The sequence below is a fragment of the Aquila chrysaetos genome, chromosome 1 (genome assembly GCF_900496995.4).
Source record: "Aquila chrysaetos chrysaetos chromosome 1, bAquChr1.4, whole genome shotgun sequence".
Taxonomy (NCBI): Eukaryota; Metazoa; Chordata; class Aves; order Accipitriformes; family Accipitridae; genus Aquila; species Aquila chrysaetos.
Window position 1 is genome coordinate 5,886,229 of NC_044004.1, and position 13,903 is coordinate 5,900,131.

Here is a 13,903-nt window from a genome sequence, read left to right on the forward strand (position 1 = left end):
TACGTGGCGGGCGAGCGGGGCGGGGCGGGGCGCCGGGCGGGGCGGGGAGGGCTGCGGCGGGCGCCCATTCTGTGGCGGCGGCGGCGGCGGCGTCGGCAGCGTTGATGTCCTAACGGCTGGTTGGCGGCGGGCGAGGCGGGGCCCCTCCATGCGGGGGCCGCGGTGCCGCAGCGCTCTGGCCGCCTTCGCTTTGCTGGTGCTGTTAGGGGTGGCGGCGGGCGGCCCGGAGCCGCCGCCGCCGGGCGATGCCGCGGCCGTGGAGGCCGTTTTCGGGTTGGGGGCGGCCGCCGCTCCCGCCGCTTTGCCGGCAGGTTCGGCTGACGTGACGGTGGAGGACGATGAGGCCGGTGTGGCCCCGGCGGCGCCCGGCGAGCAGGAGCCTGAGGAGAGCGGAGAGGCCCGCACCGGCGGCAGGTGGGGCGGGGGGGGGGGGGGTGCCGGTGACTGGGATGAGGGTCGGTGACTGGGACTGCTGGGGGGGGGGGGGTGTCGGTGAATGGGGCTGCTGTGAGGCGTTCGTCCCTCTGGGCGGGGGGGTCAGTGCGTGGAGATGTTGGGGGGGGGGGTTAGCGCCCGGTTTGGGGGTCCCGGTAGCCGGGGCGGGGGTCAGTGCCTCAGGGGAGAAGGAGGCAGGGTCCGGGGCTGGGGGGGGTCCCGGGGGTCGCGTTGTGGGGAAGGGGTCGTGAGGGAGGGGGTTGCGCTGCGGGGGGGGGGGGGGGAATAGCACTCGGTCGGGTCAGAAGGGTTGGAGTGGGAAGAGAGGTGGGAGAGTTGGGCTGTGGGTTGTTCGTGGGGGGGGGGCACGGATAAATGAGGGTGCTGGGAGGTAGTGCGTGGGGTTGAGCTGTAGGGACGCGCGGGGAAGTATCGGAAGGTGGGAGGAGAGGGGAAGGGGGGGGGAAGAGATGAATCTCGTGATGCGGCTGGACGTAGCGCTGCAGTGATGGACGGGCTGGACCGAGGGGCGAGGGAAAGGCTGTGGCAGTAAGAGGGTATGTCAGGACCTCGCCATCGCTAAGGTACTTGTGGTTTTCTGTGGTTGTTAGTGAGAAGAAAGGGTGCCTTAATTCTTAGACAAATAAGCTGGCGGATGTCATGCTATGTGACATCTGGCCGGTGTGCTTACCCTGGTAATATCAAGTCTCGATCCCTTCCTTGACTTGTCACCGGGTGCCGGTGCTGTGCCTGCGGGAAGGAGACCCAAAAGCACTGCATCTGTACTCTAAACTCTTTCCAACACCTGCAACTCACAGTTGTTCAGAGCATCATACCCCTTTCTGTCATCTTTTCTCTTTCTTTTAAAGAAAACGCAGTTCTCCTCTTTACTTAATTGTTTGTTAAACACAGACACTGGTGTAGGCTTGCAGGGAAGCCAAACACGGAAGACAAATTGCCGAACAAGTTTCGGAATATAACGAGGGGGAATAACCGCATGTGGCCAGAAGCTCTGGCAAAAGGAAGATTTTAATGAATGACTCAAGTGCAGAAATGTTACTGAGCTGTTTCCAGTCTCTGAATTGGCTGAGAAAGATGAGGTGATAAGCCACAGCCAGAGTTTAAAGGAAGAAGCGCATGACTAAGTCCCTACTATATTTGAGGACCTGTTCTAAAAATGAAAAGCCCAAAGCTTTTTGCTAGTTTACCTGAGCATTCACTTAGAGCAAGAAACCGGCTGATAACTTGGCATCCTCTTTTCTTTCAGGAGAATCTATTCACGTATTAGCAACAGGATTGTTCTTTTGTGTATCAGGTCATCAAAATCCTACCTAGTTTATTACAATTCTACTGTATTCAGTTTTCAATAAGACCTTCATTTATTTAGCCGTGAAAATATTTAAAAATGAATTTTCTGTTTGACTACTAGAACTAAGTAAAATAAACTAAAGATGTTCAATTTAGTAATTTAAGCCTGAGATTAAATGTAGCTGTTCTCTAATTGATTAGTGCATAGGAATAGATTTGCTGTCATCAAATAAAATAGAATGGCTGCCTGGCCATAGTATTTGCTTGCATTTCTTTATTTTTTTCATCTGTGTTTGCAAGATCTCTATTCACCTCAGCTAATTGTTCTTCAGCAATAAAAATATCCATATAATATAGCAGGTCAGTGTAATCTGAAAAAAAACCCAACAAAACCCAAACCTCAGCTGTTTTTGCTGTAGGCAAATGAATGTAATCATCTTGGTTTTGAGGATTTTTTTAATTTCCTGGAAGAAAATGTGAGGGTTAGTGAATTACCGTGTTCTTTACATACAAACATGCAGGTTTTGAAATTGGAATACCTGTTTAGAGTTCAAGTTTGACAAACAACCGTATTTGCAATGTCCCAAATGGTTTTTGAGGGTTGAGGTTATTAGGGTTTTGGTTTTTTAATTGGAACAGCAGTAGTGGTAAATGTTGATGATAACTTCTGCTTTGTTTTTCAAACAAAACCAACTTATTTGAATAAATACAAAGTTTTTCTGTAGTGAAAGGGTGTAGATGAGCTAAATAAGTATTCATCCCCTATCCTGTTTACATCTTCCCTTGCAATCTTAGCCCTTTTCTTCTGTTGGTGGGTAAATCAGATACCTTCACTTCTGTAAAGTAGAACAGAGCTGTGCTTAGACCACCTGATCTCAAAAAGTGGGCTGTGTTCATGATGGGATATAAACAATGGTTTTAAGGCCCAGGACTGGCCTTTTGTCAATATATGTGGAAGTTTGTAGTAGGTATTTTGCATAGTTTCAAGGGGGAGCATTATAACTGCACTTCAGTAACAAGCTTGTGTCTGTGAGTCAAAGAAAATAGGAAATGGTAAGAAAACATTTTCATTTAACTGTAGAGGCTGTTTGTACGTGGTCGGGATGGGGGAAGTATGTCCAGATGTGTTTTCATATTGACAAAGTGCAAATAAAATCGTGGCTATATAGTATTAGCTTAGTCTCTGCCAGCTGCTGTGATTACATATACCTTTGTATGCACTATGTTGTACTGGCCCCTTGCTTTAGTCCTTCTGCAGGCCATCTGTAAGGGCCCAGAAGGGATTTTCTTCTCCATCACTTGGTTCATAATATGTTCTGGAGCAGCAGCTAGAGGCAAGGTGAAATGCGTAAGTGTCGTCTTCATTTTACTGATGTTCGTTGTTCAGGTGCCTGGTTGATGGATCTTGGGATTTAAGTAATTGCCTAGTTTGGAGTGATTCCTTTCTGTATCTTTTTTTGTTCTGGTCCAGGCTTATAGAGACTATTGCAATTCTGGTTTTGCGTTGGTGGGGTTTTTTCCTTCTTTATATCTGTGGGATGTGATTCACTCCTTAGTATAGCCAGTGATTTACTTTCAACGAATGTCTTGCTGTTTCAAGAATTTGTAGCCTGGGTGCTGTTTGTCTCTATCCTCCTCTCTTCCTTGGCATTATAGTTGTGACTTTTGACCTTTTTACCTTTGACCTTAAGTTGGGTAATATTTTGTGTTTTGTGTGGGATGGTATGCAGAATTGAGGTCTAGTTTGGTAGTGTTCTTGGAAAACTTGCATGTTGTTGGAAACTGACTTCTTTGGTCAAGGTAGTCTTTAAGCTTTACCCCAGTCAGGAGGTAGTGTTGATAAAGCCAGTGATAAGGTATCGTTTTGCAGAGAATAACAGAGTTTATCAGGTTTAACTGAAATAGAAGCTAACACAGAATTCCTTTTCCTTGCAACTTGTCAATTAGGTATCCCAAAGATGCACCCAGAATATCACTATTTCAGTTTAATGTAATGGAGTTGCAGGTACCTCTAATCTCTTCAGCCAGCAAAGGCTTGCAAAGAGATGGTTAAAAGGACGGCTCTTTATTCTTGAATCGTGGCCATATTCTACTGGTGTTTATAAGAATTTGCTGTAAGAATTGGGCATAATATGCTACAGTAAACTTACGATAGCACTGTGGGGTGACAAAGAGCAAGTTGCCTGCCTGTTTTTAAGCTCTGAAATAGTTTCTTGAAGTAGTTGCCTAAATTGCTTTTATCAGAATGTGTTAATCTAGTGCTTGATTAGACTACCTGAAAGATGGGAAGATCTCTTGTTACTACTTCATACTCTCAGTATGCAAAGCTGCAAGCAGTGGAATCTCACAGAGAAAGGGAGGAAGCTTGAAAAAAGGAAAATCTGAGAGTGAGAATGTGTAACACTGGCACGGGTCTAGGGCACATGTAGACAAATTGCAGGTCTTATACCAATTAGAGTTCAAGTGACAGGATTTTAACTCACTGGAGTCGGTCAGAGATGGGGAGAACAGGTATTAAGATTTTAATTTATAGAAAAATAGGGTCAGTAACGCAAGGAATTTATTACAAGAGTAAGGATTTTTAGCAGTTTTTTTCTGACACGCAGGATTATTGTTGAAGAGCAACATGAAGATGGGACCGGAAGCATGATTGTTTAGTTCAAAATGAGTCAGTCACTCATTAAAAAAGCAGAGAGAAATGTGTGCTTTTCTTGCGCCTAGTTCCAGTTCTAAAGGTAGCCACATGCAAGATTTAGGTACAGCCGAGCTGGTCCTGTTCCTATGTCTCACCGAAGTGTTTGCTCAGCAGGTGGAGTTTGTGAAACTAAGTCCGTTATAGAGCTGGTGGCCAAGGGCACTAATAAAGAGTACCATTGCACCCAAGAAAAGTCAGGATTTTTAGGGTATGGAGAAGCGGTTGGTTAAACCAGTTTCTCAAAGTGTGTGCTATTGGTACAAAGGTTCCCTTTGAAGGCATGTTTCGTGCGCCCCCCCCCCCAGTCAGCTAAACTTAAAACGTAAGTGTGGTTACACCATGATTTGGGTGACCGCGGGTCATGATGGAGGTACAGATTCCAAAACTACCGTCTGGGTGGCAGTGGTGAGGCTTTAATAATGAGAACCCTTGGGAAAGGTTGAGGTTTGCATCTTGTGGGGAAAGATGCGCAAAGGTAAGATACAAAGGCATAAAACGTTTGGTACTTGAGGGAGAAGTCAAGCGGGAGGAATTAGATAAAGGAAAACAATGGGGGTAGATGGGAAGGAAACATTTCACAGTACGATTTTAGGATTTTTCTTCTCTACAGTGTTACTGCCAAAATTCCCTCCGTTCTAGCTATATTTCTACCCTTTTTATAACCTAGTTGTCAGCTGGTTCAACATTAAATTTAAATAGACCCACTTGGAATAATATCTTTATGCAGTGCTAGAGGACTTCAGATAAATTATTTTACCATAAAGCAAACAGATTCTGTTAAATGTGTGTCCAAGGCCTTTAGTGTGTGAGCACTTGTTTACGGTGCTTGAGAATAGTCTCCTGCAATCCAGTTTATTATTAACCCGGTCTTGGTTTCTGTACGGTTGGAATAATTGTATGTACTCAGCTTATAAAACCTCATGTATCCTACTGTTCAAATATTTGCACAATTGGTATTTTTCTAACAGTTTCTTAAACTAAGCTTTTGGAGGAATGTGGTGTTTGGCCACCTTCAGAAGTAGGAGCTGCTATATTATTTTTGGTACAGGTGAAAGATGTATTTAATTTTCTCTTTAACAATGTAGTGCTGTAGTACAGTATAAGGTCCTGTAAAATGTGTGGGTTACTTTTATGTGTAAAACGGCAATGTTTTACATGACCTTTGTTATAGGTGATGTAATAAGCCATCCTTGAACATGTTTTTATCATCATGATTTTACTTTTTCCCTCTTCAGAGAAAAACAATAGCCCCCATCATTTCCTCCCTACTTCAGCTTACTACACTGGTGGCTTTGGACAAGTGAATATATTTGGCTTCAGTGCTACACAACATAGTGTCCCTTACTGTTTAAAGTAATGATTCATATACATGTCTCTGTGTGCACTACCTCCCCCCGCCGCTCTTTCACACCCTACCCCCCCCCCCCCCCCCCCCCCCCCCCCCCCCCCAAAATAGTTAATCTACCCATCACGTTTATTTGCACAGTTCCTTATTCTCATTGAAACCAATGTCTATAAAGGTCTTTCTGGGTCACTAGATCTAGCACCCCTCAGTGCAAGCAGTCTATAAAGTGATCAAGCTTTACTCCCACAGCCTTTGAAGATTGGTGAGCCTGCTGCAAGCCAAAACTGCCAACACATCCCAGCTTTTTCAGGTCAGAGTGAAACAATCAATCGTCAAGGAAAAAAGGCCCTTCAAAAATGCCTTGTCAGTGTTTTGTCTCTGATGTGTTGTTCAGTTTTTTGGTTTGTTGTTTGGTTTTTTTTTTTTTTTGCTTGTTTTTTATTTTAGTGCTTGAATTCTAGCCCAACCAGAAAAGCTTATTCTAATTGTACTGCTGTGTAAGAAACATCATTTTTAGTAAATCTTGAGCTTCAGGCGCTGTAGAAATTAACAGCTAGCCTGCCATTACCATGTATCCCCAGACAGATAGGCTACTTAAAGCCTAAGCTGCATAAGGCAGTTTGCTTGCTTTGTTGTCTGCAGACATTGGAGGTTGTTTCTAGTGTCCTGTGTATGCTTTAGGCGAGACTTGTTTTATTCTAAGACTTGACAAATCTCCAGGATTTCCATGTTTCCTTCAGAGGTACTGAAAACTTAGTTGCGACTTAATATTTCTTACGTACTGATTTGCTGGGTTAATAGTTTCGGGTTTAGGTTGTTTTGAAAGGACATATTAAAGATCAGTGTGGAAGGGACTGGAAAAAATAGGATCTATACTGTTAGTGTAAATATCTCAAAAGAAAATAATTTCATTCGGTGGTGTAGTGGTAACACCTGCATGTGGGAGCAAAAAGTCAACTATCTTCCCCTGAAACTGAACTCTGAAAGTGTCTTATAGCATGTAAATTAGTTTATGACATCCAGCCAAAGACTTCAACTTTCCTACTCTCTCTTGTTGGTCTAGGTAGAGCTACCAAGTTAAATTGCTCTTGTGCGGACTATATAAACTTAACTTTAAAGTTGGAGTTGCACTCTATTAAATATAGAAAGCAGCTAATAGATAAACTCCATATGGCTGTAGTTTTCACTGTGAATGCTTCCAACTTGCAGATCTCTAGTAATTATCAGCACTTTGGATGGACGAATTGCTGCACTGGATCCAGAAAACAGTGGGAGAAAACAGTGGGATCTGGATGTGGGATCAGGTTCTCTTGTGTCATCCAGTCTCAGTAAACCAGAGGTAAGGCTAAAGCTCTTTCCTGACTAAGTCTTTAAAACCAGAAATTTCTGTAATAAAATGAAGGCAACTTTCTCCGTATTTGGTAGATGTTAAATAACGCAGCAAAGTTAGTATGGATAAAGTTTAACAGCTATTCTCAAACTTTTATTTGGAGTGCTTACATCATGTTGCCATTTCAAACTAGAGTGTGTCAGCATTTTAGTCTTGCAATTGACGTATGTGATAACTATCAAACTAGATGATGTAACTGAGTTTGGGAATTGTCTGTAATTGCTGATTGAAAACAAGTTACTTGTAATTTGAAGCAAATGAAAGGATCATCTGCTTTGTATTACTAGAGTGTGTTTTGGCAAGTACTGGCTGTTTCTTTTTTTCCCCCCTTAAGAAAAGCAAAAGTCCTTGTGACTTAATAAAGAAAGAATTGGGGTTTTTTATCCCAGATAAGCAGGCCGCCTATGAAATAGAATGTGTTAGCAATGAAATAGTGCTGAAGGTCACCCTGAAGTACTGAGTGGTAAAGGGTTGCATCACTTCTTGCTGATGAACTGTAAGAAGGAAATCTAAAGAATTTCTTGTTTGGTGCTATTTCCACCATCAGTTTGAATAAACTTAGGCTAGAAATTAGAAGAAAGTTTTTTGCTTTTTTTTTTTCTGAACTGAAAAAGTGAGAACCGTGAGTCATTCTCTCCTAGGATTAGGAGGAATAAATATACCAACTAAGAGGTACTTTGTGGTGATGACAAAGTGCACGGTCCTTCTCTGTCGTGGATGGTTGGATTTGATGACCAGTCCTATATTGTGCTTTTGCGTGATGAGCATTGGAGAATGAAAGTTGAATTCAGGGGTATTCGGACTGTATGAGCTTCCTGCTTGTGGTTCTTTGCTGCTGTCTGTTTACATGACCTCTGTTTTGGTATAAAGAAGTCTAAGGAAAGATTTGGTCTGTTGCTGTGGTAGTGTAAGTATGAGAGCTAGTAATAGGTATCTTGGATTGCAAAAGTGAGTGTTAACTCATGTTCCTTTGTTTCTGAGAGAGAATTTTATTTACGGATGCAACTCTGAGAGTTGTTCAGATGTATTTTTGTGTTTAAGAAAAAACACTGTAGGAAAGAAGAACTTCCCCAAAAAAATATGTTCTAGAGCAGAATTGAAAAGAATACAAAAACTGTAAAGAGCTCTGTAAAGAGGAAGGTGTCAGTTATAAACTATGGTCCTTCACAAATGTTTTCAATGCTAGATACTTAAAAAAATTGGTCTGTTATCTGTTGCTGCAAATAGTTTCTGATGACCACAGCGAAAATAGAACCACTGGTTATAAAACACACATTTGAAATCTGCGCAAATATAAACTTCACTTTTCACTACAAATTAAGACATGAGCCCAGGTTTTAAAAGATTTCAAGAATGCAAGCATTTAATACTATAGAAGTGGTTTTGCAAATCTAGATTTTGTCACTCAACTGATCTGTCCAGAGTTTTGATCTTTTTCCAATGTGGTATGACTGTAGAAACTAAAGGTTGGTGCTTAGACAACAGAAATTGTAGTTTGTCCGTGCAATATTTAATTCCCTTTTGTGGCTACAAGTTAGTAGGTTGTGGGTGTCATAAGAATACAATTTTAAAGAGCGTTTGTTATGCATATAGAAAGTTTTCAGATGGATTTTCAAATTGTTTCATTTCTACAACTGTGGCCAAAGACACTGATGGATTTTGGCAGTTAAGATGCAGAGCCTGCGAGAGAACTAATTTTGGAAGTAAAACTTCATTCTGGCCTTTTAGAAGCCGTTAAGTGTTATGAATATAGACTTACTGTCATGTAAACAAATGCTGTTAAGATAAGACAGAATTTAACAAGAAACAAAAGTGATGAATACTCCAAATAAGCTACACTTAAACATTTAAATATTTAAATGTTTAAAATAAATATTTAAATATTTAATCTGCTGTCAGTATCAGCTGGAAGACTTCATGCAGTGAATATAGACACTACTTGAGTGAGTAATTGGCCTTATTAAAATTGTTGGGACAATTTTGGTTTGGGTCAAAATATTAAATTTATTGAAGTCTCAGAGTCTGTCATTTCCCCACTCTACAGTATTTCCTTTCTGATTTGGGCATGTAGCATGTTGAGTTTTACCCTCTCAAACTAACTATTGAGGCTTTTTCTTCCTCTTCCAACATTTTGAGGTGAAAAAGGTCTCTGTGCTTTCAACCACAGTATTATCTTCATCATAGAACATTATCATTATGTAAGCTGTTAACATACATCTTACAAGAAATGGCAGATGAGAAATTTTTTGTGTTACACTTGGCAGTGTTAAAAGGTTTGTGTTCTTTCAGAGTGAGGAAAGTGTGTGCTGCTGTGTCTCAATTGTTTTGATGAAGTTTTTTTAGCTATCTTGGGTGAGAGTGCAATGAACTGTAGTTCCAGGTCCTGGTGCGAAAGCATCAGTTTAATTTCCAAGTGCCTTTTAAGAAAAGACATTAGATCTTCAAACTTTCAGTGTTTAATAGAACTGTAGTTACTTTGTTTGCCTAACTGTAAAATGTGAACTTGGCTGTCTGGAGCTCATGTGTTAATTAGGAAAGCGAGGTAGTAAAATTTCAAATGTTCCAGCAGCTCTGTCAAACACTTCAGATCTTGAAACTACTGCTTAAGACACTGACAAGTGAGATGTTCATCATTTGTCATGTGAACGGATCAATTAGAAAGGAAAGGCTGCTGAACTACTGATTGTGTGTCTGGGTAACTAAAATGGTAAAATTCATTCCTTGGCTCTAAACTCCAACATAAACAATCATGGTCAGGGTGCCAGTGCTGAAAAGGTATGACTTTGCATTTTGGTCTTGCATATAAGAATTTAAAAACTTTGTTTCTCTGTCCATTGTGTTAAAATGAAAAGCCCTTCTCTATAAAAGCTGTATGTTTACAACTCCAAGATTTCTTGTTACTTGCACATAAAGATTGCCTGTTGAAGTTCAGGGTAAGGTCATTGAATCTCAACTTTTCTAAAAGGGAGCTTACTTTTAATGAAAACACTTTAATTTACTCTTTAAAATTTAGCTTTGTAATGAATGTATCGTCTGTACGTAGACAAAAGAGAATACTTTTGGGAGAATCAGCCTTTTAAAATAATGATGCTTAATCATAGTGAAAATAGAGAACTGCCTCTCAAGCAGTGGAAATGGTTCATAGCCCATCATTATGAGACTGTTGTCATTTACTAATGAGGGTGATGTGTTCTTTTACCTGCACACCTTTATACTAAGTTACTTAAGGGGCTTCTGCATCTTTCTTTTATGAGAATCTGTTAATGAGAGAAATGAAAGCGTGAGCTTGCCTATATATTCAAAAGACTGGCCAATAGTGGCTAGCATGACTGATGGGACAGTGGGAGGCTGGAGAAGAGACGGAGACAGAAAAAAAAACCTGCCGTGGGCTGGATAAATGGTAGAGATACTCCTGTGAAAAAGCTGGTAGCTGATGTTTGATGAGAAAGGGGAGAATAAGTGGGAGACTTGGTGGTGATGATGTGAGACTAACAGCTTAAAAATACATTGACGACTGTGACGCAATTTTTCTTTGCACTGCCAGGAACGCTGCAGGGAGTTCAGCCTGACAGGGCAGCTCCAGCTGTAGTAGTTTCAGTGCTCTGACCAGATGCTACACTGGGATGTACTCGATAAAAGTAACTGTATTGGCTCATGATTTGGCTGTTACAGACTAATCCCTAAGTAAGCATCTTATTTCCTTATTTGAGAGACTGGGGATCATGGGACAAAATGAGTTTCAGTCCACAAGGCTGACATTTATAGTAGTCATAGTAAACATACCACTGTATCCTGGAAAAATAAAATAATTGGCTTATGCTGTGTCACAAAATCTGTCAACATTCTTATCCCTCTAAAGGGTCTCAGTGTCTTTGAATTGCATTGTATATATTTTAAATTCTTACCATTTTTTATTGTTATAGCCACATAAAATAAACTTTTCTACAAACTTAGACATCTGTGTGATCTTTTTTGGACATAAAAATGGCATGTTTTTGTGGAATAGCCCAGTATTATATTTTTTTCCTCCAGAGAAATGTGGAGATGCAAAGTTTTATACTGAAGTCAGCTGAAAACTAATTGCATTGTAGGCAAAGTGAACCCATACATAATCTTTAGCAGATTGTTCCTTTTTTGCCCTTTGGAGAGGATAGGCTGATGCTTAGAGCAGTGAGTTGGGAGAGGATTTTTGAAATCTCCAAGGCTCTACTAGTGACAGGATTTAATGTACAGTATGAATGTATCTTTTTTTGTTTCGTTTTTTTTTTTTTTCTTCCCTTTATCTGCATCATAAACACTTTCAAATTTTCAGTGCTTTGGCTCCCCAAAAGAAATACTAAGTTCCAGGCACCTGGGAGTCACTTTAAGGTACTGACTGCCTGCACTTCCCCGCGCATTGGAAAAGGTAATCTCTGTACCTAGTCAAGCCCGAGAAGAGCCAAAAGCTGTCCTGGGTTGCTTTGGGAATGCGGGAAGAAATTCAGCAGCTCTCATCCTTTGGCCTCTTACGCTGTGGTGTAGAAGAAATTGCAAAACCCACACTGAAGAAGGTCAGGGCAAGACAAGAGGTCAAAATGCCTTCTGAGGGGCTTAAATCGTGGTTTCTGGATTCTTTTATGTGCCCTCCCAGAAGTTAGGGGAGAGTAAATAATTTTAACAGTCTCTTTGAATCTTGTGACATCAGGTTTAGGACAATCATACCCACCACTTAGGGCACCCCTGCAGCAGCATTTTATTAGCCTGGATAAAAATGAGGTTTTTGTTTGGTCCATGGCTTTCTACTTTAGTTATTTTTTCAGTTAAGTCACTGCCTGTAAATATCATCCAATGAGAAGCTGAGATATGTTTGTTTTGGGCATGGGTGGGGAATACTTAAGACTGTCAGTCAGACTTGTTTGAGTATTTTCACTTAAAAGGTTATTATAGCAGCTGTTGAATACAGTGCTGAATATTATCAATTTCTATTAAACCTGTATAAGTCTGTTCTGACTCTGCTAACAGTCACTGGACAAACAAAAAGGAGATTTGTTTCAAACTACACAAACATTTTGAGCAAATGGCTTTCTCTCGGGATTCTGCTTAAAAACAACTGGCTCTGTCTAGCTCACTAGTGTTAATCTTAACTTTTAATGTATTTGTGCATCTTAAAACATCTGGCATGAGGCACAACAGCAACAGAAGCAATCTTTCCTGCTTTGCACTTCGAAGAGTCTTTGTGCAATGTACAGGCTGCTTGCAGGAGCAAATCCTGTGCAATGGGGTCAGACTTCCATATACAGAGAATAACAAGTTGGTTCTCTTAAGCCTTTGAGTGTGTACAAAACTTTCTAAATCAAAGTTTTACTCGACAAAATGAAGAATAAAATTTTTAAAATTTCTGTTAATGCTGTAAAATTACTTTCCAGCTCTAATACGTTGTGACCAGATGTAAGCTCCAAATTGCCACTCTGTTCAAGCAGGCAGAGTGTAAACCAGTGGACTTGTTATTGAGGTGACTAATCTGGGGAAACTCTATTTCCTTGCAGGTATGGTGGTATAATTTTAGTTGCTTGGAAGAGTATTCTAGTAGAGTTCTTTCTGTTCTGTAGCTGATCCTTATTTTTGTGTACTACTGAGACAGATGTAGGACCACCAGATACCAGATGCTTTGATAGCTGAAGGTATCACTCCTGTAGAGGAGGACTAGAGCATTATCCAGTTCTCTATCGTACAGGTTTGCCGTAATAGAACTGGAATTAAATTGTACTAAATGAAATACAAGATGTGGGGATTGATAACAACAATTTTGTTGAAGGTTGGAGGTGACCAGTTTAAAACTGAGAATACTGTGTACTAAGAGATCCCATGACAGGTTATCAGCTGCCATCTCGATTCCTCTGCAGGGGAAGGAAATGTGATCCTGTGCTGCCTGTGGGTAGAGAGAGAGATATTAGTGTCTTAAATGCTCCTGGAAAAGCTCATAATGAATAAGGAGTGAGTGTCCAGAATTGTACTTCAAAGGAAGATAAATTCTAATTGCAATTGAGGCAGAGAAGGCTTATTAGGGCTATCAAGGGGAGTGGAGCCTGTGTTTTGCAAGAAGAGAATAGATGTGACTGCTCTTTAACTACATCGATATATTATGATTCCTGGTGGCACAAGCGGTTCTTTCCATTTCTGTTGCTGGAAACATACACAGTGTTCATGGGTATAAAGAGGTGACAGGCTTGGGAGAATTGCTAGAGAGACCTGTGGATTTCCGAGTACAGACCTTTGCTGCTTTCTTGGTGAAACTAAAAAATATAATTTATAATTCTCCTGAAAATAAACTTCTAATGATGTTGAGTGGACAAAAAGTCACCAGCAAAAGACTAATTGTTTTAAAATATTTAGATAGCCAGAAGTTGTCCTTTTCTAGGAAATGCAACCAAACTTTTTAATGTGAAGTGGTAAACGTGTGGAGAAGGGGAATTGCTGATGGATGCCCAAGCTGAGTTAGTGGTTAGTATGATACAGCATCATGATTTTTGTCAAGGTGACAAGTAGGGCTGTTGCTTAGACAAGTGGTCTTATGTATCTATCGAAACTGCACATCTTCAGTCATCTTAGTCCAATGTCTTGTTCAGTTGAAGAAACAAAAGACTTCCTATAACTGCAGCTTGGTGGCTTTCTTGCTGACACTTGATGTAGTTAGCACTGATAAAGCTCTGATAAAGTGCTGACATGTGTCCTCTCACTCGTACTGTAAGGA

At 41.0% G+C, this 13,903-nt stretch overlaps 1 protein-coding gene across 2 annotated transcripts in view; it reads left to right on the forward strand.

Annotated features, from left to right (window-relative positions):
* The first annotated feature begins 45 nt into the window (after positions 1 to 45).
* EIF2AK3 (eukaryotic translation initiation factor 2 alpha kinase 3) overlaps positions 46 to 13,903 on the forward strand; it is a 44,420-nt gene continuing 30,562 nt past the window's right edge. The window contains exons 1-2 of one of the 2 annotated variants that reach the window (XM_030019279.2): positions 46 to 414; positions 6,993 to 7,122. In XM_030019279.2, the coding sequence (XP_029875139.1) occupies positions 149 to 414; positions 6,993 to 7,122 (396 nt within the window). In that variant the 5' untranslated portion in view covers positions 46 to 148. Of the gene's footprint in view, positions 415 to 6,415; positions 6,526 to 6,992; positions 7,123 to 13,903 lie in introns of those variants that run through there. The other variant, XM_030019289.2, reaches the window with a different exon arrangement.